Consider the following 24,900-nt stretch of genomic DNA (forward strand, 5'->3'; position numbering starts at 1 on the left):
TAAATGACATAATAAACAACTATCCTGAGACCCTAGAGCTATTCGAACAGCCAAAATATAGTCCTAAAATCAAATTTAAAGACATTAAACTTAAAGATTATGGGGGAATGAGCAAACAAATACACGACTCTTAAGTTATCTCTTTCAAAATAAAAAAGCATTTACATTGACAACCCACAATGGCTTTGTTATAACCATCCTAATTATCTGGCACTATGTGCCCAATTTTCCTGTCGATAGACTGACCATAACCTAACAGGTTGACTTCACAACCTGATTGCCAACGCAATGAACACTGTTTGGCTCAAACCATGATCAGATACAGACCCACGGATATTGTACAATAACTAAAATGCATCCTATTAGCCCAACTGTGACTGTCTTGAAAAAGAAAGCAGTGGTCCATTTTCACATGGAAAGAAAGAAAGCCACATGACCCCACAGGTGGCCTGGATGAGACATAATCTCACGGGGTTTCGAATGGGAAAATTCACCCCATCAGAGAAATATCAATAAGAACAGAGCACCAGACATGGACATTATGGGCCTGAGTCTATACTTAGAACCTCACCTCACAGGCATCTCCTAAGAGTAGGCCCAACAGGAATGATAACACCTTCCACAAGGGAGACAAGTGAACTAAAATATGGGGAAGATTGGGGCCGGCCAGGTGGCGTAGCGGTTAAGTGCACGCGCTCCGCTGCAGTGGCCCGGGGGTCAGATCCCGGGCGCGCACGGTCGCACTGCTTGTCAGGCCATGCTGTGGCGGCGTCCCATATAAAGTAGAGGAAGATAGGCACGGATGTTAGCTCAGGGTCAGTCTTCCTCAGCAAAAAGAGGAGGATTGGCAGAATGTTGGCTCAGGGCTGATCTTCCTCACAAAAAAAAAAAAAAAGGATGGGGAAGATTTATAACAACATCATCGAAGGATTCTTGGGCCATTAAGAAGAAGAAAAAATAGAATAGATGTAAGAGTGGATATTACAAATGGTCATAGACACTGGGCACGAAAAGCTGAAGAGAAACATGGAGCAATTACGACACAGACGCAGTGGACGGAGCTCTCTCTCTTCCTGGCTTGGCGAGACTATGTGCCATGGGCATTTATGGGACTCTTGATATGACCTCAGTGATTGGACACACTGTAACGCTATCAAATACTTAAAGAATATGCCTTGTTTGCTATGATTCTGATAATTTTGATTCAAGTTTGTTGTAAACAGAGTCAGGGGTGGATTGTAGAATGCACGTGTTTATGAATTACGTCCCAGTTCTGGCCACAGCATCTTATTGATTCCAGCTGACAAGGGCTGCCTGCATCCCAGTGAGGGCCACCTCACAACTTAACAGTGTCAAAATATGAGGCTTGCCTCATTTGCATTTCCATCAAACCTACAGTCCAGTGGGTGAGGTGGCAAGAGCCAGTATGTGCAGTAATCCTCTCAAGGGTCAACATATTAGGGCTTGCTCAATTGCCTACAACCAGTCAAAGCAAAAACAGCAACACATGGAGAGTGATTACGAATAGTGTAGTGGGCTAAATAGTGACCACCCAAAATTCATGCCCACCCAGGATCTCAGAATGTGTCTTTATTTGGAAATAAGGTCTTTACAGATATAATTAGTTAAGATGAGGTCATAGTGGATTAGGGTGGGCTGTGAACCCAAAGACTGGCGTCCTGATAAGAAGAGGAGAGGCCACACAGACGTCCACAGAGGGAAGAAGACCCTGTGAAGATGGAGGGAGAATCGAGTCACGCTCCCGCAATCCCAGGAGCATCAGGAGCTGAGAAACACAAGGTAGAATCTTCCTTAGGAGCTTCAAGGGGCGCAGGCCTTGCAGAAACCTTGATTTTGGACTTCTAGACTCCAGAACTGTGAGTTGTTTTAAGCCACCCAGTTTGTAGTAATTTATTATGGCATCCCTAGGAAACTAATACACACAGAAAGGGCGGTCTCCATAGTAAGAATCCTGACCCTGATGCCACTTGCTCCCACAGCAAGAGTGTATTCTGCCCTTCCCTCTCCTAATGCTTGAGGGTCAGTCTCTAGCCAGAGGATCATGTCAGATCCAATCCACAGTGATGGTCTGGGCAATGGCTGAGGAGAAAAGAAGGAGCATTCATAATGAGAAGGTGACTAATGGACCATGACAGTCACCACTTACAGATTAAGGCACTGTGCCCTTTTACTCCACCCAAAAGGAATATGTGTGTGTGGCTGGTGTATTAATAGGAAGGTTTCTTCTAAATGGATAAGATGCTATTGTATTGGGTAATCCTTTATTATGTTGAATAATTCCATGATAAATATAAGTAATTTTCAAAAGGCTACCTCCGGTCGGTTCTCACATTATTACATTAAAGCCAGTGGAGTGAATATAACATGGCTCACTGTAGGCCTTGGCTCCTCCCCCACTTTCCTTGTCAGTGAATAACTCCCGGGTGACCAATTCACACACATGTCAAAGGGAGACTCTAGAATATGATCATACACACGCTGATCCATAATGGCGGCAGGGAAAAGTGTCAATGTTGCGTCTACAGTGTCCACATACATGGTACCTCATGGATAAGGCAGCCCTGGCTCTACCTACCCTCCTCTTCCTCAGGCGCTGAGACACTCCAACCCTTCACTTCCATTTTTGGCTTGGGATTTTCCCCTTTCTTCCCTACTCGGTCTTGGAAGAATGGACGATGACTTTAAAAAATTGCTTGTGTTTCATACACACTTTGTGAGTCTGTCTAGGTTGAAGCCTCCCTCATCTAGGAAAGAGAAGCTACTTGTATCCACACCTCGGGAACTAGAACATGAATCCTTAATCAGACTGAGGCACATTCATTCATTCAGCAACCATTTCTTAAGCACCTACTATGTGCCAGGCACTGTTCTGGGTGCTGGGAACATAGAAATGAGCAACGCAGCCAGATTCCTACTCCTGAGGAGCTGACACTTTAGAGAGGGAAGATATATAATGAGCAAGTAAACAGACCAAAATGAACACTATCACTTCAGATGTGGTAAGTGTTAGGACAGAAATAAATAGGATGTGACAGTGGGGTTGTGAGAGGGGTGTCTACTCTTGACAGGCTGGTCCGGGAGGCCTTCTCTGTGGAGGTGACATTTGAGCTGAGATCTGAGGAGCCAAATGTCTTAAGAGCTGGGGAAGAGCATTACTAGTAGAGGAAACAGCAATTGCAAAGGCCCTGAGGCAGGAAAGTACTTGGCGGCCGTGGCTAAAGCTCAGTGAATGAGGAGACAATGTGAGGGTAGAGTTAGGAGTGGCCAGGTCTCGAAGGGCCCTTGTCTGAGTTTCCTGTTACTGCTGTTACAAATTACCACAAACTTAGTGGCTTAAAACAGTTTATAATTGTGGAGGTCAGAAGTCTGAAAAGGGTTTCACTGAGCTAGAATCAAGGTGTCTGCAGGGCTGCTTTCCTTTTGGAGGCTCTAGGAGAGAGTCCATTTCCTTGCCTTTTGCAGCTTCTCAAGGCTGCCTGCATTCCTTGGCTTGTGGCTCCTTCTTTTGAAGCCGGGCCCTGAGGGTTACTGTAGATGTTCGACAAGAACATGATTGCCTTTTGACCTTGTTCCCAACACTGACGTAGATGAATCTTGTGAATTTGCTGTTTTCTTGTTTAACTTGAGGGGTGACTTGGGTCTTGAGGATTTGCGAGTGTTTTGCAGAAGAAAGAGAATGCCTTCCAGGAGGTTGTGATCACCAGATGGCCGGCCCTCAGCAGCCATTGAAGCCCAGATGTCAGATTGCCCAGGGGTTTATTTGGAGTGACCCCTTGGTTTCTCCAAAGCTGCTCCTGCCAAGCCCCTTAGCTCTATAACCTCCCTGCCCCACTTTCTGCTCTTGGGAAGGTGGATTTAAGCGAACCGAGGCTCCCATCTTCTCATTTTGGCCAATTCGAAATCTTTCTCCTTCTCCAAGCACCGGTGTCTCAGTGTTTGGTTTGCTGCACATCGGGCACACGAATTTGAGATTAAGAGGTTTGGTATTGGGGCTGGGCTGGTGGCGTAGTGGTTAAGTTTGACGCGCTCCACTTTGGCGGCCCAGGGTTCACAGGTTCGGATCCTGGGTGCGGACCTACACACCACTTATCAAGCCACGCTGTGGTGGCATCCCACACACAAAATAGAGGAGGATGGGCACAGATGTTAGCTCAGGGCCAATCTTCCTCAGCAAAAAGAGGAAGATTGGCAACAGACATTAACTCAGGGCCAATCTTCCTCACCAAAAATAAAAGAGGTTTGGTATCAAAGTCTCTGCCTCTGACCCTCCTGCCTCCCTTTTATATAGACTGTAGGGGATCAGAATTGGCCACCCCAAAATGTGTGTCTTTGCCTTGGCTTGATTATTTTTATAACCAAAAGACTCTGAAAGAAACTTTGGCCTTCCTGTAACTGCCTAAAAGAATTTAAGATAAAAGGCCTGTCCCCAGGACAGGCCACCACCATCGATAACTCTGGGTACCAGTAGACTGTGAGGGTCCTTGCTAAGCCCATCCTTATCAAAGTTCTGTTTATCGAACATTTGCTTTCCACTTCCATGTGCATTGCCCTCTTCTTCTTTTTTTTTTTTAATTTTTTTTTTTTTTTTTTTTTTTTGTGAGGGGATCAGCCCTGTGCTAACATCCGCCAATCCTCCTCTTTTTTTTGCCGAGGAAGACGGCCCTGGGCTAACATCCGTGCCCATCCTCCTCCACTTTATATGGGACGCCGCCACAGCGTGGCCTGCCAAAGCAGTGCATCGGTGCGCGCCCGGGATCCAAACCAGCGAACCCCGGGCCGCCGCAGCGGAGCGCGCGCACCCAACCGCTTGCGCCACCGGGCCGGCCCCTGCCCTCTTCTTCTTTGACGTTCCAAACCACTACCCCCAACATCCTCCTTTGTCTTTAGCTGAAGATGCTATTTAAGATGAGAACTTTGGCCAGATGGCTGAGTTACCCAGTTTTTCCTGGGACTCTCCCATGTATACATGTTATAAAGCTTTGTTTGATTTTCTCCTGTTATTCTGTCTCATGTCAATTTAATTCACAGCCCAGCCAGAAGGACCTAGAATGGGTAGAGGATTTATCTCCCTCCTCTACAAGACCCTTGTGTAATATTACATTGAGCCCACTCAGGTAATCCAGGATAATCTCCCCATTTTAAGATTTTTAACCTAATCTCCTCTGCAAAGTCCCTTTTGCCACATAAGGGAACACATTCACAGGTGTTGGGAATTAGGACATGGACATATGTCTTATTCCATTTGGGCTGCTATAACAAGAATACCATAGACTAAGTGGCTTATAAACAACAGAAATTTATTTCTCATAGTTCTGGAGACTGCAAGTTCAAGATTAAGGTGTTGGCAGATTTGGCGTCTGGTGAGGGCTCACTTCCTGGTTCATAGACAGCTGCCCTCACACGGCGGAAGGGGCAAGGAAGCTCTCCAGAGTCTTTTATATAAGGGCACTCACTCCATTCATAAGTGCTCGTCCCTCATGACCTAATCAACTCCCAAAAGCCACACCTTCAAACACCATCACATTGGGCATTAGGATTTAACATATTAATTTCAGGGGGACATCCAACCTATAGCAACATCTTTGGGGGGGCCATTATTCTGCCTACTACAGACCTATAGGTCATGAAAAAGAGTTTAGATTTTATTTAAAGTGCAAAAAGATGCCAAAATGAAGTGACACCATCTGATTTATGTCTATACTTATTTGTTTTCTTTTTTTATTGACTGATATGGAAGAGGGCCCAGGATAAAGGCTAGAAAAACTCCAGCTGTGGGGGCCAGCCCCGTGGCTTAGTGGTTAAGTGCTCGCGCTCTGCTACTGGCGGCCCGGGGTTCGGATCTTGGGCACGCACCGACCTACCACTTGTCGGGCCATATTGAGGCGGAGTCCCACAAACAGCAACTAGCAGGATGTGCAACTATAAGGTACAACTATCTACTGGGGCTTTGGGGAGAAAAAGGGGGAAAAAAAGGAGGAGGATTGGCAATAGATGTTAGCTCAGGGCTGATCTCCCTCACACACAAAAAAACAACTCCAGCTGTGATATTGTGATTTATAACACGAAATATATATTTGGTCTCCCTCCATTCCGGCCACAGAGCTCCTAAAACGCTTGGAATTTCCAAAATGATAAGAGTGATAAAGTTGTCTTTTGTTATTCATAAGAAGCCCCTTGCAATCACACCTGACTTCACGTTAATGAGGTGACTTTTGGAAAGACCTTAGGTAATCTAAGGGTGGGGGCTGGTTGCCAGGGCTGAAACTTTCAGCCCCACCCTGCCCCACCCCTACCTCTGGGGAGGAGAGACTGAGGGGCTGGAGATTGAGTTCAATGGCCAATGATTTAATCAATCATGCCTGTGTAATGAAGCCTCCAAAAAAACACACAAAAGGATGGGATATGGAGGGCTTCTAGGTTGGTGAACAGTGAGGTGTGGAGGTGCGGGGAGGGTGGTGAGACCAGAGAGGGCATGGAAGCTCTGTGCCCCTTCTCACATGCCTTGCCCTGTGTGTCTCTTCCATCTGGCTGTTCCTGAGCTACATCCTTTTATAATAAACTGGTAACTAGATAAAATGTTTTCCTGAGTTCTGTGAACCACTCTGGCAAATTACTCGAACCTGAGGAGGGGTCATGGGACCCTCTGCTTTATAGCCAGTTAGTTGGTCAGAAACACAGGTGAGAACCTGGACTTGCAATTGGTGTCTGAAGGGGTGTGTGTGTGCAGTCTCGTAGGACTGAACCCTTAATCTGTGTGATCTGATGCTGTCTTCAGGTAGATAGTGTCAGGGTTGAGTTAAGTTGTAGGACACCCGGCTGGGGTCACAGAATTTTTTTTTTTTTCCCCTTTTAATCCCCAAAGCCCCAGTAGATAGTTGTATGTCATAGTTGCACATCCTTCTAGTTGCTGTATGTGGGACGCCGCCTCAGCATGGCCCAACAAGCGGTGCGTCGGTGCGCGCCCGGGATCCGAACCTGGGCCACCAGTGGTGGAGCGCACACTTAACCGCCAAGCCATGGGGCCGGCCCCACAGAATTTCTTGACGTGTGGAAAACCCACACATCTGGTGTCAGAAGAAGTGGTGTTGTAGTGGCGTATTGAGAGTAGAGACACAGAAACGCGTTTCACCTTTACACCAGCCTTTAGAAAACCAAGAGGAGGAGATGGTGGCAAAGACTGGCAAGGAGCAGCCACTGAGAGAGGTGGAAAACCAGGAGAGGCTACTGCCCAGAAACCAAGAGAAGGACGTTTCTTTTTTTTTTTTTTTTTTTTGTGAGGAGGACCAGTCTTGTGCTAACATCTGCCAATCCTCCTCTTTTTTGCTGAGGAAGACTGGCCCTGGGCTAACATCCATGCCCATCTTCCTCCACTTTATATGGGACGCCGCCACAGCATGGCTTGCCAAGCCGTGCGTCGGTGTGCGCCCGGGATCTGAACCTGTGAACCCCGGGCCGCCGCGGAGGAGCGCACGCACTTAACCGCTTGCACCACCGGGCCGGCCCCGAGAAGGGCATTTCAAAATGGCGGAGTGGTCATCTGTGCTGGCGATTGCAGAGAGCTGAGGACAGAGGACTACTGGATGTGGTAACATGGAAATCATGGTGACCCTGATAAAAGCAGCCATAGAGGAGTGATACAGTCTAGAGTTGCTAGAAGAGTGACCAGGAGATGAAATCAGGAGAGTGCAGACCTGTGCTGTCCACTATGGCAGCCACTAGCCACATGCAGCTGTTGAGCACTTGAATGTGGTGAGTGTGAATTGAGATGAGCTGTAAGTGTAAAATGCACACCAGATTTCCAAAACAGTGTCTAGAAAAAAAAGGTACAATCTCTCGTTAATATATTAGAAATATTGACTTCATGTAGAAATGTAAACATTTTGGACATATTGGGTTAAATACATTATTAAAATGAATTTCACATGTTTCTTTTTACTTTTTAAAATGTGGCTACTAGAGAATTCAAAATTACATATGTGGCTCATATTATATTTCTATTGGACAATGTTGGGGGTAAATAATTCTTTCCATAATTTTACTGTGAAGGGAAGAAATGGGGAGGAAAATAGAGGAGAATCTTGTGTGTGTGTGTGAGGAAGATCAGTCCTGAGCTAACATCCGATGCCAATCCTCCTCTTTTTGCCAAGGAAGATTGGCCCTGGGCTAACATCCATGCCCATCTTCCTCTACTTTATATGGGACGCCGCCACTGCATGGCTTGACAAGCGGTGTGTTGATGCGTGCCCGGGATCCAAACCTGCGAACCCTCAGGCCGCCGAAGTGGAACGCGTGCACTTAACCACTACGCCACTGGGCCAGCCCCCAATAGAGGAGAGTTTAATATTGCTGACCATTCCCATCTTCTTGAAACTTTCTTCCCTAAACTTCTGAGATAGTCAATTCTTCTGATTCTCCTTATATCTAACAACTGTGTCTTCTGGACCTTCTTCCTAGGGTACCCCCTGTTCCTGAAACTTATTAGGTGACAAAGCAAGCCTCAAGAAAGCTGTGCAGGGGAAGTGCGTTCTAGGCAAAGGTAATAGCAAATGCAAAGGCCCTGAGGCAGGAGGCTTCTTGGGTAGTTATGTAACAGGGAGGGAGAAGGCACTGTTATTGGAGCAAAGTTGGCGGAAGGGAGAGTGGTAGGAAATGAAGTCTGGGCAGTAAGCAGTAGAGGGGAGAAACTTTGTCATTTATTCTGAATGAAATGGAAATTTCTGAGCAGAGGAATCTCCATCTGGTTTACAGGCCAAGAACAGACTAGAAAGAGGCAAGTGTGAAAACAGGGAGAGCAGTTAGGAAGCTTTTGCAATCAGCCAGGTGAGAGACCAAGGTGGCAACAATAACTGTACAGTGGTTACATTCTGTATATATTTTGAAGGCACAGTTGACAGGATTTGTGGAAGGACTGGATGGGGTGTAAGAGCAAGAGAGGTTAAAGCTGCCTCTAAGATTTCTGGAAGGATGGAGTTGCCACCTGCTGAGATGGGAAAGATTACAGAGGGCTATTTGGGGGCAATTGGAAGTAGAATAAGGATATGTTTTGGATCTGTAAAGTGGAAAAAACCTATAGCACCCTGGAGATGCCGAGTAAGCAGTAGGATATACAAGTCCGGCATTTTAGGAGCGTTGTGTAATCATAACAAATGATTAGGATTTGTTATGATTTCAAATCCACTTGTTTATGACTTAAGTGAAGTTGTTTTGATCCACTTGTTTGTGGCTAAAGTGAAGCTGTTTTGCTCTGAGGATGAATTTGTTTACATTGGGGAGGCCTTGTTAAGAGGATGTGCTACTGTGTGCTTATCGATATGAACATATGGAGGAGGGATGACAATGTAATGGGCATTTAAACTTTAAATACCAACGGCGCTGTCGCAGTGGCATAGTGGTTAAGTTCATGTGCTCTGCTTCGGCAGCCTGGGGTTCGCAGGTTCAAATCCCAGGCATGGATCTATGCACTGCTCATCAAGCCATGCTGGAGCAGCATCCCACATACAAAATAGAGGAAGATTGGCAACCGATGTTAGCTCAGGGCCAATCTTCCTCACTCACACACACAAAAATACCAAGAAGTTGTGAGGATTTACTGAGAGTGTTCAGTCTGGGTAAGGCTACTCTTTGCTGATCTAAATAGCTCTCTGAAGATCTTGAAACCCTGGCTCCTGGCATGTCAGGCTACTCTTGTTCGGCAGTGGTGTTAAACTGTGCAGTAGTCTCAGGAGGAGGAGGGACATCTGTTCCTGCCTTGGCGAGGCTACTCCTTGTAGGCAGTGGTGCAAGCTGTGTAATGGTCCCTGGTATAATGACCTTCAGAGCAGCCCACTTTTCCTGCCAAAACCAGTGCCGTCACCCACTAACTACATGCTCCAGCAGTGAGGGACTTAAGCCGGCAGCTGATACCCAGCTTTTGGTTGGAAGGACTGACTCTACCAAGAACCAATTTGTAGAAAGCTGGTTCAACTAAATTTGGACTTTTTTTCTTTCATCTCTCCTTTGCCTGGAACAATAGTGTAATTAATCTATCATTGGCTTGGAGTATTTTATTTCATTATTGGCATATTAAGAGACATTATCCTTATGCTATTGGCTTATGAAATATTATTATTATAATTCCCCACAGTGAATCTGCAGAAAATAAATTATTGGCAAGGACGATCTCATCTCTGAGCATAATTTGCCACGGACAAAACAAGGAGCAAGGTCAGGTCTGGGGATATGAACTTGGGAGCCATCCACACACAGCTGGTATTTAAAGCCACAGGAGGAGATCAGATCATTCAGGGAGTAAATGTAGTCACAGAAGAGGTCCAAGGACAACCCTAGGCCACAAGTTTAAAGGATAGAGAGAGGAGAAAGGACCAGCAAAGGACCCGGAAAAAGAAAGGCAAGAGAGTGTTCAGAAAACCAGGAGAGTGTGATGTTCTGAATGTTAAGAAAAGAAGGTGTTTCCAAGAGGAGAGAGGGAATAACTGGCTCAAATGTTACGGACAGAAAAAGTAAAATAGTGTGCTTACCACTGGATTTAACAACGTGGAGGCCTTTCGTGACCTTCATAGGAGTGGTTTTGGCGGTGAGAGAGGCAAGAGCCTGATTTGGAATGGATTTAAGGGAGACAGGAAGAGGGAAAGTGGAGAAGAGTATAGACAACTCTTTCCAGGAGTTTTGCCACAAAAGGGAGCGGAGAAATGGGACAGTTGCCGGCCCAGTGGTACAGCAGTTAAGTTCGTGCATTGCCTTTCAGCGGCCCGGGGTTCGCTGGTTCGGATCCTGCGCACAGACATACTTACCACTCATCAAGCCATGCTGAGGCAGCCTCCCAAACAGAGGAACTAGAAGGACCTACAACTAGGATATACAACTAGGTACTGGGGCTTTGGGGAGAAAACAAAAATTAATCAAAAAAAAAAATGGGACAAAAGCTGGAGGGGGATGTGGGAGTCAAGAAAGGGTTTGTTAAACTTGGGAGAAATTATAGCACATTTGAATGCTGATGAGAATCATCCAGTAGAGATTGAAAAATCCATGATGCAGGAGCAACATATTCTGCAAGATTAGACTCACGTCTGCTGTCTTTACATGGATGTCCCTGATGCACTTGAGTGCAATATATATATAGAGAGAGTGTGTGTGTGTGTGTGTGTGTGTGTGTGTGTAAGATTAGCCCTGAGCTAACATCTGTTGCCAATCCTCCTCTTTTTGCTGAGGAAGACTGGCCCTGGGCTAACATCCGTGCCCATCTTCCTCTACTTTTTTTTTATACATGTGGGACACCTGCCACAGCATGGCTTGAGAAGTGGTGTGTAGGTCTGCACTGGGGATCCAAATCAGCGAACACCAGGCCACCAGAGCGGAGCGCACGAACTTAACCACTACACTACAGGGCTGGCCTCTGAAATGCAATACATTAAAAACTGAAATGAGGGGCTGGACCAGTGGCGCAAGCAGTTAAGTGTGTGCGCTCCGCTGCGGCGGCCCGGGGTTCGCCGGTTCGGGATCCCTGGCGCGCACGGACGCACCGCTTGGCAGGCCATGCTGTGCCGGTGTCCCATATAAAGTGGAGGAAGATGGGCATGGATGTTAGCCCAGGGCCAGTCTTTCTCAGCTGAAAAAGAGGAGGCTTGGCAGATGTTAGTGCAGGGCTGATCTTCCTCACAAAAAAAAACACAAAGAACAAAAACACTGAAATCATCATCTCCTTTTTTTTTTTTGTTGTGAGGAGGATCAGCTCTGAGCTAACATCTGCCAATCCCTCTTTTTTTTTTTTTTTTCCGCTGAGGCAGACTGGCCTTGGGCTAACATCCATGCCCATCTTCCTCTACTTTATATGGGACCCCGCCACAGCATAGCTTGACAAGCGGTGCGTCGGTGCGCACCCGGGATCTGAACCAGCAAACCCCAGGCCGCCGCAGCAGAGCTCGCCCACTTAACCATTTGCGCCACCAGCCCGCCCCCATCATCTCCCTTCAAAACTTGCTCCTTCTTCTGTAGTTTCTATCTCACTTGGGAAACTCTATTCATTTAATTACTCAAGTTAGAAAACTAGAATATACTAGAGACAGCATGGTGAATAATATTCACATTGTCAATCTGTGCTAAGTGATGCAATGGATGACACAGGGAGCTGTGAGCACCGTGGAAAGGGCTGTGACAGACTTGAAGGTCAAATAAAGGTGAATAGACATTGATTAGACCAACATCATCAAATTGTAGCAATTCCATTTCCTAAGTATCTTCCAAATTTGTCTCCTCTCTCCACACCTATTACACTGCCCCAGTTCAGGCCTTCATTATCTCTGGCCTGTATTACTGCAATAGTCTAAGAGGTTCCTCTGTCTCTGACCTTGACCCGGACTGAAGAAGCTATGCAAAACGCAAACCTCCATTTATCACTCAACAGCTTTAAACCTTTCAATGAGTCCCTCAGATAAAGGCCAAGTCCTGGCCTGCCTCTCAAGCCTTACCTCTCACCTTTCCCTGTCTCAGAATTTGTGGCCTCACATAAAGAAGTTTCTCTCTTCTGTGCCTTTGCTCCTTGCGGTTCTCTCTATCTGGAATGGTGCCCTTCTTCTATCCTGGCTCCTCATCTATTAAGGGTGGGCTTAGTAGTTGCCTCTTCTGGAAGGTCCTTTTCCCAAGTACTCCAAACCTTCCAAGGGCTAGGAAGGGGACCTTATTTTGTGTTTCTACGCTCTCCTTTCACCCTTGCCCAACGGCAGGGATCATGTCTTAATGTTCGTCCTGCTTTCGGTGAATGTTAACTAATGAATAGCACCCGTTAAGCATCCAGTCCAAGGTTACCCAGCTGGTAAGCTGCAGAGTCAGAAATTAGTGCTTAGACCCCCGTAGGGCTTTCATTCAAATGTAAAGTCCTCGAAATCCTCACTCTAGCAGTGCCCTTTACAGTTTGCAAAGCATTCTGATAAGGCTACTCTTTATATCCTGGGGCAAGAATTGCAAAAGAGGAATGTTTTTAAACCCGGCAGCTAGAAATGAGCTTCAAGAAAGAACTAGGAAATCATCAAACAGAACAGCAGCGAGGAGAGTCAGCCAGCTGCAAAGACGACCCTCCCAGCCAGAGAAACCCCGCCCCGGCACCCACGTGCGCCCCCGCACAATCCGCCGCACACCCAGCCCTCCCCATCTCGAAGACTACAAATCCCAGCATGCCCCGCACCCATTGAGTAGCATCACGCAATGCATGCTGGGGCACGTAGTCCAGTTCTCGTTGACGAAAAGGCCAGAACGTCCCGTGATGTCAAGAGGACGCAGGGAAGCAGTCGGAACCAGTCCAGGCTCAAGTTAAAACTCCCTCCAAAGAGCCCACCCTGGTTTCTTTGGTGACCCGGTTTCAGCTCCCACCCCGTAGTCCAGCGGACCTATGGTGTGCGTTGAGTAGCCTCTCGCGTGAATCCCTCACGGTTAAAGGGGAAGTACCACAGAGCAAGCATAGGCAACCTTCCGCTCTCGAGGCGCCCGCTTGTTAGAAGTTAGAAGTTAGAAAGGGCTGAGACGCTGCTTCCCCAGCAGCGCCAGTGAGGACGTGGCAGGTCTCTCTCGGACCGCTGCTTCCCTTTCCTCCGCCCCTCGGGCCGGAGGCGCGGGAGGCGCAAAGGCTCCTGGGAACGCGCATGCGCCCACCGCGGCGGGGAGTACACCTTCAACGTCTGCGGGAGCGGGGTGTGTCGGGTGTCGGCGGCGGCGCTTTGCGGCCGGTCGTGCGGGTCGGGCGCGGGCGGGCGCGGCGGCAGTGGCGCGCACAGGTGATTGACTGCCCAGCTGGCTCAGGGAGCGCCTGGTCCTCATCGCTGGCAGGTGGCGGAGACCATTTGGGCGGCGGCGGCGCCGGCAGCGGCGGTCCGGCTCGGGAGGCGCTTCTCGGGCCAAGGCCATGGCCCCGCGGCTGCAGCTGGAGAAGGCGGCCTGGCGCTGGGCGGAGACGGTGCGGCCCGAGGAGGTGTCGCAGGAGCACATCGAGACCGCCTACCGCATCTGGCTGGAGCCATGCATCCGCGGCGTGTGCAGGTGAGGCCCGCGCACCGGGCCTGGCCGCCCCCTCGGGTCAGACCTTGGAAAATCCGGCCGGGGGCCGGGGTCGGGTTGGGGGAAGGAGGACGGCGGCCCGTTGCACGCGTCTAGCAGGCGCGGAAAGGAGCAAGGAGGAGGCTTCCTCCTCTGCCATCTGGGAGACCTGGGAATCGCAGCCTCCCCGGCCTCTGCACGGAGGTGATGCTGCTGAAAGCCCTGTAGAAAGGGTTCTGGGTTCTTATCTAGAAGATGGCGGTGGAAATGGTTGAAGGCAGGAGCTGAGAGCTTAGCAAACCTTGGTGGTGGTTGTATCTTGGCCGCGGCTTGGCTTTTTCGTTTGAAAAAGGGAACTTCGAAGTCAGCTTCATCACAGTATGTCTTGTATTATTAGTGTTGACGCTGAAGTCTTGGTCATCTTAGTATTATTTTTTGGATAGGGCTGCCTTAGAAAAACGTATGGTTAGCCTACGTCATCGGTATCCTTCGTCCCCAGTTGACCTCCCCTCTTTCGTTAATCTAGTAAATTTTGCTTTTTTTTTTGGTCGTTCTGACTCAACACCACTCTACCAAGTGCGAAGTTTGAGCTGTCTAAGTGCTGTCGTTCACCTCTGCTTAGCCCTTGAACCTTGCCTTTCCTTTTAGAGCGAATGCTTAGGCATTGTGCCTGTCTCTTCTGTTTTTCCACCTTTTAACGCGGGAACTATAGTTTTTGTTCCGGAATGTTGTTGAATTGACTTGGCCAAGCCGGGCATGCTCAGAAGCCTTTTTTCAGCAGGCGTTTAGTAAAGATTTTCTGGAGTTTTTACATTCCGCGGCGAAATCCGGAAGGAATGGAAGTCAAGGATTCAACTTTGGAGCTTAAAGTCTAGTTTGAGAAGTGAAACGAGTTAGGGAGCTTCCATAAAGCAAACGAATAATTCCAAGCTCTGGGCGTCTGGCTCCCAAGAAAGACAAATCTGATTCCAACAGTAAGTACTGGAATGACAGAAGTCCGTGTGTAATAGAATTTATTAAGTTTCAGTCAGTTTCTCAACATAATTAGGTTCCAGAATAACCAAAAAGTATAAACTCACTGTAATAGTTCTGATTTTAACGGAAGTAAAGGAGTAGAAATTAGCTGAGGTCACTATAAGGGGAATGTCATAGAGAAGGTGAGTTAATTGCAAGGTTTATATCCAAGCAGTTGTTTTTTTTTACAACCGCATTGAGACATAATTCACTTATCATAGGATTCACCCATTTAAAATGTACAATCCAGTGTTTTTTCTTTGTGTGTTCGGTTGCTCAACCATCACCACAATCTGATTTTAGAACATTTAGGCCCCCCTAAAAGAAGCCCTGTACCCATTAGAGTGGCACTCAGTCCTCTCCTGTACCTCCATCCCCAAGCTCCATGCAACCCCTTATCTACTTTCTGCCTCTAAATTTGCCTATTCTGGAGATTTCCTGTAAATGGAACCATACAACATGTGGACTTTTGTGACTGACTTTCACTTAGCATAATATTTTCAAGGATTACTCATGTTGTAGCATATATCAGTATTTCATTTCATTTTTTAAAAAATTGTCTAAAGGGGCTTGTACGGTGGCATAGTAGTTAAGCGCTCACGCTCCGCTTTGGCGGCCCCGGGTTCGCAGGTTCAGATCCCAGGTGCGGACATATGCACCGCTTGTCAAGCCATGCTGTGGCAGTGTCCCACATATAAAGTAGAGGAAGATGGGCACGGATGTTAGCCCAGGGCTGGTCTTCCTCAGCAAAAAGAGGAGGATTGGCAACGGATGTTAGCTCAGGGCTAATCTTCCTCAAAAAAAAGCTAAAAAAAATTAAAAGTTAAAAATTAAAATAAAAATTAAAAAATAAAAAATTGTGTAAAATACACAACAAAATTTACCATTTTATTTATTTATTTATTTTAAAGATTTTATTTATTTATTTATTTTTCCCTCAAAGCCCCAGTAGATAGTTGTCTGTCATAGCTGCACATCCTTCTAGTTTCTGTATGTGGGACGCGGCCTCAGCATGGCTGGAGAAGCGGTGCGTCGGTGCACGCCCGGGATCCGAACCCGGGCCGCCAGCAGCGGAGCGCGCGCACTTAACCGCTAAGCTACGGGGCGGCCCGCAAAATTTAGCATTTTAAAGTATACGGTTCATTGGCATTAAGTATCTTTACAGTGTTGTACAAACATCACTGTTGTCTAGTTCCAAAACTTGTTCCACTATCCTAAAAGGAAACTCCATATCCATTAAGTGGTAACTTCCCATTTCCCCCTCCTCCCACCCCCTGGCTACCACTGATCTTTCTGTCTCTGGATTTCTCTATTCTGGATATTTCATAAATGGAATCCTACAATAAGTGGCCTTTTTTTGTCTGGCTTTCACTTAGCATAATGTTTTTAAGTGTCATCCATGTTGTAGCATGTATCAGTGCTTTATTCCTTTTTATGGCTGAATAATATTCCATTGTTTGGATATATCACATTTTGTTTGGGTTGTTTCCACTTTTTGGTTACTATGAATAGTGTTGCTATGAACATTTGTGTACAAGTTTTTGTGCAGACAGTATGTTTTTATTTCTCTTGGATGTATACCATAGAGTGAAATTGCTGCATCGTATGATAATGCTGTTTAACATTTTGAGGAACTGACAAATTATTTTCCAGAGTGGCTGCACTATTTTACATAGAATGTATGAGGATTCCAATTTCTCCACATCCTTAGACTTGTTTTTGTCTTCTTTTTTATAGTCATACTGGTGGGTGTGAGGTGGTATCTCGTTGTTTTGATTTGCTTTTCCCTGATGACTAATAATGTTGAGCATCTTTTCATATGCTTATTGGCCATTCATATGTCTTCTTGGAGAAATGTCTATTCAAGTCCTTTGCCCGTTTTAAAATTGAGTTGTCTTTTTATTATTGAATTGTAAGAGTTCTTTATATATTTTGGATACAAGTCCCCTTATATTCGCAAATATTTTCTCTCTATTTATGTGTTGTCTTTTCACTTTCTTGATGGTGTTTGCAGTACAAAAGCTTTTAATTTTGATGTAGTCCATTTTGTCTTTTTTTTTTTTGGTCCCTAGTGCTTTTGAAACCATGCATAATCTGAGGTCCAAGCAGTTTTTATTTAAATATCAAAAAGGCTTCTTTTCATACTCACTTTCTCCTTTTGTTTAAGCATTTCTTCTGACTCTTAGCAAGAAAAGATTAAAGAATTAAATTAATACTATCATCAGTATCTTTTTTTATACTTTACATGACAATTTGTTGTCAGATGCCAGAGCCGAAGAGGTGTTTAGCCATATTCAAAGACTAGATGCATCGGGACTATTATTTACATTTCTGAAACTGCTTAGTACAATCACAGGATGAAAGCAATCTGCTTAAATCCCATATCCGCAGAATTCTGCAAATATTCTGTGTCTTAATTCTTAAAACCGGACTTGTTTACTAACAATGAGGATAACAGTCAAGTAAGTTCCTTGCAGTAAAATTCTTGGGTAAGGGATGTGCATTTTTCATTTTGATCCATATTGCTGAATTGCCCATCGGAATGATGGGTCCACTTAACATCCTGCTGTCAACGTGTAAGATTGTCTTGTTTCCTCATACTGTTATCAACACAATATGTTAGTCCACTTTTTGATCTGATAGGTGGAAAATGGTGTCAGATGTTAATTTGTTTCTTCTTGTGACAGTTAAAATTTTGATACAGATTTTCAAAGTCTGGACTTAACTAGTGCTTGTAGCTGTGTATAGGAGTACAATGCCTATTTTGTTCTCATTAGAGAAACAGTACGTGACTACAGTCTTGTGCCACATGAGGACGTTTTGATCGATGCTGGACTGCGTATACAATGGTTGTCGCATGAGATTAGTACCATATAGCCTAGGTGTGTCGTGGGCTCTACCATCTAGGTATCTGTAAGTACACCGTATGATGTTCGCAGAACCACAAAATCGCCTAATGACGCATTTGTCAGAATGCCTCCCCCTCGTTAAGCAACACATGATTGTATAATAAAATTAAAACGTTACAGAAATGTGATGCATTCTAGAAAGTCAGTGTCATGGCAGTTTAAAACACTTGAGTGGCTTCTCGTAGCTCTAGTCCAAAACCCTTGCTGAGGACAGCTAGGCCTCACTCTTAAGCTTCTTGCCCTGAGCTTTTCTTCATTGATGATGTTCCAATGACACCTTTCTCTCAGTTGGTTCACATTTTCTCTCACTTTAACAGTGTTGGCCCCTTTTGCCTTGCTAACTTTCCCTGACCCTTGGACCAAGTCAGGGGACCCATTTTTTTGATGTTTAAAAAGGAATCTTATTTATTGCTAATTTTAAACATACGTAGAAGTAGAGAGGATGGTACAAGGAACCCCCATGTACCCATTACCCAGCTTTAACAGTTATTGACACAAGATGATCATTTGTTTTCTTCTCACTGCATGCTGTATTTTTACTACTTAACACAACTTTAATCTAATTTATTTTTTTTTTTTTAAGATTTTATTTATTTTATTTTTTCCCCCCAAAGCCCCAGTGGATAGTTGTGTGTCGTAGCTGCACATCCTTCTAGTTGCTGTATGCGGGACTCGGCCTCAGGATGAACGGAGAAGTGGTGCCTCGATGCGCACCCGGGATCCGAACCCGGGCCACCAGCATCGCAGCGCGCGCACTTAACCACCAAGCCACAGGGCCGGCCCTAATTTATTTTTCTTAATTTTTAAAAAAAAATTTTTTTTTTTAAAATTTTTCCCCCAAAGCCCCAGTAGATAGTTGTATGTCATAGTTGCACATCCTTCTAATTGCTGTATGTGGAGTGTGAGCACTTAACCGCCAGGACACGGGGCCAGCCCCAGTCTTTAATTTTTGAATGAAAGTGAAAGCCCCTCCTTAATCCCAGGCTCATAGCTAATTATTGTTAGGATAGGATAACTTTTTTTTCTTCTTTCTTTCATTCTCTCTTTCTCTCAGTTAAATTCAACAAATATTTATTGAGTGGCTGTTGTATGCTTTGCTGGAGTAAGTATTCATTCTTTTATTTAACAAATATTTTTGGCACATACTGTGGCCTTGGTAGTATTCTACGGTGGCTCTGGGATAAAGCCCCAGAAGTTAAAAGTTCCTTCCTTCATGTGCCATATATTTTAGAGCTGACACACGTATAATCAAACAACGTAATTGTTATTTTACAAAAAAGAGGAGTGTCACACTGTATACTTTTTGCAACTTGTTTTTATTTGATAATATACCTTTTTCCATATTAGTGCATCTAGATCTGCCTTATTCTTTTTTTTTTTTTTTTTTTTTTGCTGAGGAAGATTCGCCCTGAGCTAACATCTGTGCCAGTCCTTCTCTATTTTGTATGTGGGTTGCCACTGACAGTGGTGTAGGTCCACTCCCCAGGAACTGAACCTGGGCCTCTGAAGCAGAGCACGCAGAACTTAACCACTAGGCTGTGGGGCCAGCCCCCGCCTTATTCTTTTGATAGCTATGTAATAGTTCATTGTGTAGAATAGAGGTGTTAACAGTTTAACCAGTTCCCTGTAGATGGACCTTTGAGTTTCCAGTTTTTGATACTACAGACAGTGCTGCTGTGAACATCCCTAGATGCCTCTTGGTTGAATGAGTGTTTTCACTTAGACAGACGAGAAATTGCTGAGGTAAAGGGCACCATGACCATTTAAAATTTTGGTAGATGGTAAAAGTTAATGCCATTTAACGCTGCCATTTGTTTTCATCTTATTTCCCACCCCAGGCATTTCTGTTTCAAACACCAATCTGACTAGTGAAAAATAGCATATTTTCATTTGCTTTCTTATTGCTAGTGGCATTGAGCATCTTCTTATATTTGCTGGCCATTTGTATTTCTCGTATCAATTGTTTTCTGGATTGTTGATTGTTTTCTTACTGATTTTCAAGAGCTTATTGAATATTTCTGTTGAAGATATTTTCCTAATTTTTTTTACTTTGTAGATTTTTTTCTTTTCAGTGTATTTATGTGGTCAAATTTATCAATGCTTTTCTTTATGGTTTCTGGATTTCCTAATTCCAAGATTATAGGAGTACTCACTCATGTTTTGTTTTATTACTGATGGTTTTGTTTTATGCGTTCAATCTTTGTCCTTTTAGAATTTAATTTGATTTAGGGAGTGACATAGGAGTCCATCTTTATTTTATTTTACTGTTTACCAAATGGCTACTCAGTTTTCTTAAGCCATTTGTTGAATAATCAGATCTTTTCCCCCACTAGTTAAAAAGCCACCTTTATTATATACCAAATTTTTGTGTGTGTTTGGTTTTTTTTTCCTCAGCCCTATTCTCTTTCATTGATTTGACTCAATATCCTTGTACTAGGACTGCAGTTCTTTTTTTTTTTTTTTAAAGATTTTATTTATTTATTTATTTTTCCCCCAAAGCCCCAGTGGATAGTTGTATGTCATAGCCGCACATCCTTCTAGTTGCTGTATGTGGGACGCAGCCTCAGCATGGCTGGAGAAGCAGTGTGTTGGTGCGCGCCCGGGATCCGAACCCCAGGCCGCCAGCAGCGGAGCGCGCGCACTTAACCGGAGCGCGCGCACTTAACCGGAGCGCGCGCACTTAACCGCTAAGCCACGGGCCGGCCCTAGGACTGCAGTTCTAATTACTTGATAATAGATTAAAAATATCTGATAAGGCAAGACCCTTCTTCATTCCTCTTAGAATTTTTCTAATGATTCTTTTTTAATTAAAAAATTTTTTTACATACAGAAAAGTACACAAATGATAAGAATTACACTGGATGAATTATCACAAAAGGAACATATATATCATGTATCTACCTCCAAGATTAAAACGTCACTAGCATTCCAGAACACCCCTATCTCCCATTTCCTGCCTTCCCACTGGTCACTACCACCTTCCTCCTCCTCAAAAGTAACCACTGCTCTTACTTTGAACACTACAAATTATTTTGCCTATTTTGAACTTTGTATACAATTAATTATACATTGTAGTTCCTTCTGTATCTGGCTTCTTTTGCACAGCATTGAGATTCATGCACCTTGTGGGTAGCAGCAGTGTGATCCTTTTTAGTGCTGTGCAGTATTCCATTGTTACTGTATACTTTTTCCTTTCTACTGGTGATGGTCATGTGGAATTTTTCCAGTATATGGCTATTGTGGAGAAGGCTGCAGTGAATATTCTTGTATGTATCTTTTGGTGCAATGTATACGTTTTTGATAAAAAAGGAATTGTTGGGTTGAAAGTGTTCATTTAGCTTTAGTAGATAATGCCAGACCATTTTCCAAATGATTGTACCACTTTCTACTTTCATGAGCAGTATACGAGAGTTCATTTGCTGCATATCCTCAGCAGCAGTTGATATAGTCATTTAATTGTAGCCATTATGATGGATGTGTCATGGTATCTCATTGTGGTTTTAATTTGCATTTCTCCAGTGACCAATGAAATTGACCTCTTTCATATTTGACTCTTTGCATATCCTCTAGTGGGGTGCTTGTTTAATTTTTTAAGCCCAATTTTTCTGTTTGGTTATCTTGTTGATTTGTAGTTCTTGATTTTTATTCTCTTATTTTTTACTGTAGTTCTTTATTTTGGGTACAAATGCTTTGTTTGAATATATGTATTGTAAATATCTTCTCTTGCTTGCCTTTTTACTCTCTTAGTGGCCTCTTTGGATGAACAGACGTTTTGATTCCAGTATAGTCCAGTTTATCAGTATTTTTCTTTATGGTTATTGCTTTTCTGCATATATCTCATTTAAGAAATCTTTACCTTCCCCCAGGTCCTAAAGGTGTTATCCTATATATTATCTTCTACAAGCTGTATTGTTTTATCTTTAATAGTTAGATCTGCAGTCCACCTGGAATCACTTACTTATTTCCTTCTTGTCAATTGGAAAGTAAGGGCGTGGAAGAATTGAAGGGTTTCCTGTTCCCTCTGACCTTAGCAAAGTAGAAGAGAGCTGAATGACTCCTAGTGGTAAACATCTCTGATACTAGGAAAAGTAAGGGCACTAGCGAAAGGGAGGACATACATAGGGAAAAAAAACAAGACCAACTGAATGAAACTTTCTATTGCAAATTCTCTACACATCATTTATTTCCCTTGGCTTCAGAGGTAATTAGCCTTATATTTGGGACAGTTTTACAAAGAAATAGAATAGAAGAAAAGCCTCAAATTTGATCCAAAAATTCTTGTGTTTTCTGTGTGATATTAAAAAAAACTCTTTAACTGTTTTAGTAAAACTAACTGAAATTTAGGTTCCAGGATGGCACAGTATGTTTTTTTGTGGCTTTATTTATCTGATATATTCACCAATGTAAATCTAATTTGAGAAGCATGGATAAGCTAAAATGAAATATAGTGATAGTAGATATGTAAGGAATCCGATCTCACTGCTGACTTGGTGGGCTCGTTGCAAATAAAAGCCACCACCCCGAGAACAAGGTTATGATATTTTTTGTGTGTGTGTGAGGAAGATTGGCCCTGGGCTAACATCCATGCCCATCTTCCTCTACTTTATATGGGACGCCGCCACAGCATGGCTTGACACATGGTGCGTCGGTGCGCACCTGGGATCCAAACCTGTGAACCCTGGGCCACCACAGTGGAGCGTGCGCACTTAACTGGTACACCACCGGACCGGCTGCAGGGTTATAATATTTTAATATAATTCCTTTTGATTTTTCTATATGTGCATAAAAAGAGTATTATCATGTTATATGTGCATTTTTTCCTTTTGTGAGGAAGATTGGCCCTGAGCTAACATCCATTGTTAATCCTCCTCTTTTTACTTGAGGCAGATTGTCCCTGAGCCAACATCTGTGCCAGTCTTCTTCTACTTTGTATGTGGGATGCTGCCACAGCATGGCTTGGTGAGTGGTGTGTAGGTCCAAGCCCGGGATCCGAACCCGTGAACCCTGGGCCGCAGAAGTGGAGCACATGAATTCAACCACTACACCACTGTGCCGGCCCCTTATATGTGCATTTTGTACAGGTGCTTTTTTTTTTTTTCTGAGGAAGATCAGCCCTGAGCTAACATCCGTGCTAATCCTCCTCTTTTTGCTGAGGAAGACCGGCTCTGAGCTAACATCTGTTGCCAGTCCTCCTCCTTTTTTTTTTCCCCCAAAGCCCCAGTAGATAGCTGTATGTCATAGTTGCACATCCTTCTAGTTGCCGTATGTGGGACGCGGCCTCAGCAGGGCCGGAGAAGCGGTGCGTCGGTGCGCGCCCGGGATCCGAACCCGGGCCGCCAGCAGCGGAGCGCGTGCACTTAACCGCTAAGCCACGGTGCCGGCCCCATGTACAGGTGCTTTTTGACTTAATATATATTAAGAATGTGTCCCCAGGACATTATAGAGTTTATGAAAGTAATTTCTAATCATTGCATAATATTCCATTTTACCTACCCCACAGTATTTAACTGTTTTCCTGTTGGGCATTTGTCTGCCTGCCTGCATTTTTCTCCCTTCTCTTCCTTTCCCCTCCCCCTTCTTTTCTTCTTCTTCTTTTTTTTTTTTTTTGTTAAGCTCTTTTAATGTTCTGTGCATCCTTATAAATATTGTCTACTTCTCTGATTATTTTCTTAGAAAAAAGTTGTAAAAGTGGCATGAACATTTTTAAGACTATTGATATAAACTTTTTTTTTTTTTTTTTTTGGTGAGGAAGATTGGCTCTACGCTAACATCCAATGACAATCCTCCTCTTTTTGCTGAGAAAGATTGGCCCTGGGCTAACATCTGTGCCCATCTTCTTCTATTTTATATGTGACGCTGCCACAGCATGGCTTGACAAGCAGTGCATTGGTGCGTGCCCGGGATCCTAACCTGTGAACCCCGGGCCACCGAAGTTGAGCGTGCGCACTTAGCTGCTATGCCACTGGGCCAGCCCCTGATATACATTTTTATTGCAAGATTTGCTCCTGCCTGCTGTCTTCAGTATATAAACGTTTCTGTCTTTCTGTGTCCTTGCCATCATTGAGTATTAAATTTTAAAATTTTTCACAATTTCATGAGTGACTGATGGTATCTTTTGATTACCAGTGAAGTTGGAAAATATTGTTTTTTCAAGTATGAGGCCATTATTTCCCAAATTGTATAAAGCTAGAGAAACGTTAAATCGTCTTCCTTGGAGAACTAAGTCCCACTATAAGGGAAAAAAAATCTTTCATGTTTTAATGGTTAAATAAGTCTGCTTAGACAGGGAAAGACTTTTTTGACTTGCTAGTAAGCACCCCCTGCCCCCCAATGTTTTTACTTTAATACCAGTTTGAAAGGTATCCTATTAGAAAGTAGATTCGTAGTATTTCCGGGTAGGCTAACTTTAAATCTTTTTTTGCTTGGATAATCCGCCTTTCCTTAATAGAAGCCTGAACATCAGGCCAGCTGATGTAATATGCTGATTACAAGAATATTGGCTATATTGATCATTTTTGTAAGCTGTAGTTTTGTTTTTTTAAGATTTTATTTATTTATTTTTTTCCCCCAAAGCCCCAGTAGATAGTTGTATGTCATAGCTGCACATCCTTCTAGTTGCTGTATGTGGGACGCGGCCTCAGCATGGCCGGAGAAGCAGTGCGTCGGTGCACGCCCAGGATCTGAACCCGGACCGCCAGCAGTGGAGCGCACGCACTTAACCTAAGCTGCAGTTTTTTGTTTTTTTTTTTTAAAGATTTTATTTATTTATTTTTTCCCCCCAAAGCCCCAGTAGATAGTTGTATGTCACAGCTGCACATCCCTCTAGTTGCTGCATGTGGGACTCGGCCTCAGGATGGACGGAGAAGTGGTGCCTCGGTGCGCGCCCGGGATCCGAACGCGGGCCACCAGCATCGGAGCGCGTGCACTTAACCAC

General features: G+C 44.4%; 1 protein-coding gene across 6 annotated transcripts in view; it reads left to right on the forward strand.

Moving 5' to 3' along the window:
• The first annotated feature begins 13,748 nt into the window (after window positions 1-13,748).
• USP48 (ubiquitin specific peptidase 48) overlaps window positions 13,749-24,900 on the forward strand; it is a 91,984-nt gene continuing 80,832 nt past the window's right edge. For 3 of the 6 annotated variants that reach the window (XM_087446619.1, XM_087446621.1, XM_087446622.1), the window contains exon 1: window positions 13,750-14,046. In XM_087446619.1, the coding sequence (XP_087302745.1) occupies window positions 13,913-14,046 (134 nt within the window). In that variant the 5' untranslated portion in view covers window positions 13,750-13,912. Of the gene's footprint in view, window positions 14,047-14,277; window positions 15,018-24,900 lie in introns of those variants that run through there. The other 3 variants (XM_087446620.1, XM_087446624.1, XM_087446623.1) reach the window with 2 other exon arrangements.

Source organism: Ceratotherium simum, chromosome 22 (genome assembly GCF_057802395.1).
Source record: "Ceratotherium simum simum isolate JZ-2026a chromosome 22, ASM5780239v1, whole genome shotgun sequence".
NCBI classification, from domain to species: domain Eukaryota; kingdom Metazoa; phylum Chordata; class Mammalia; order Perissodactyla; family Rhinocerotidae; genus Ceratotherium; species Ceratotherium simum.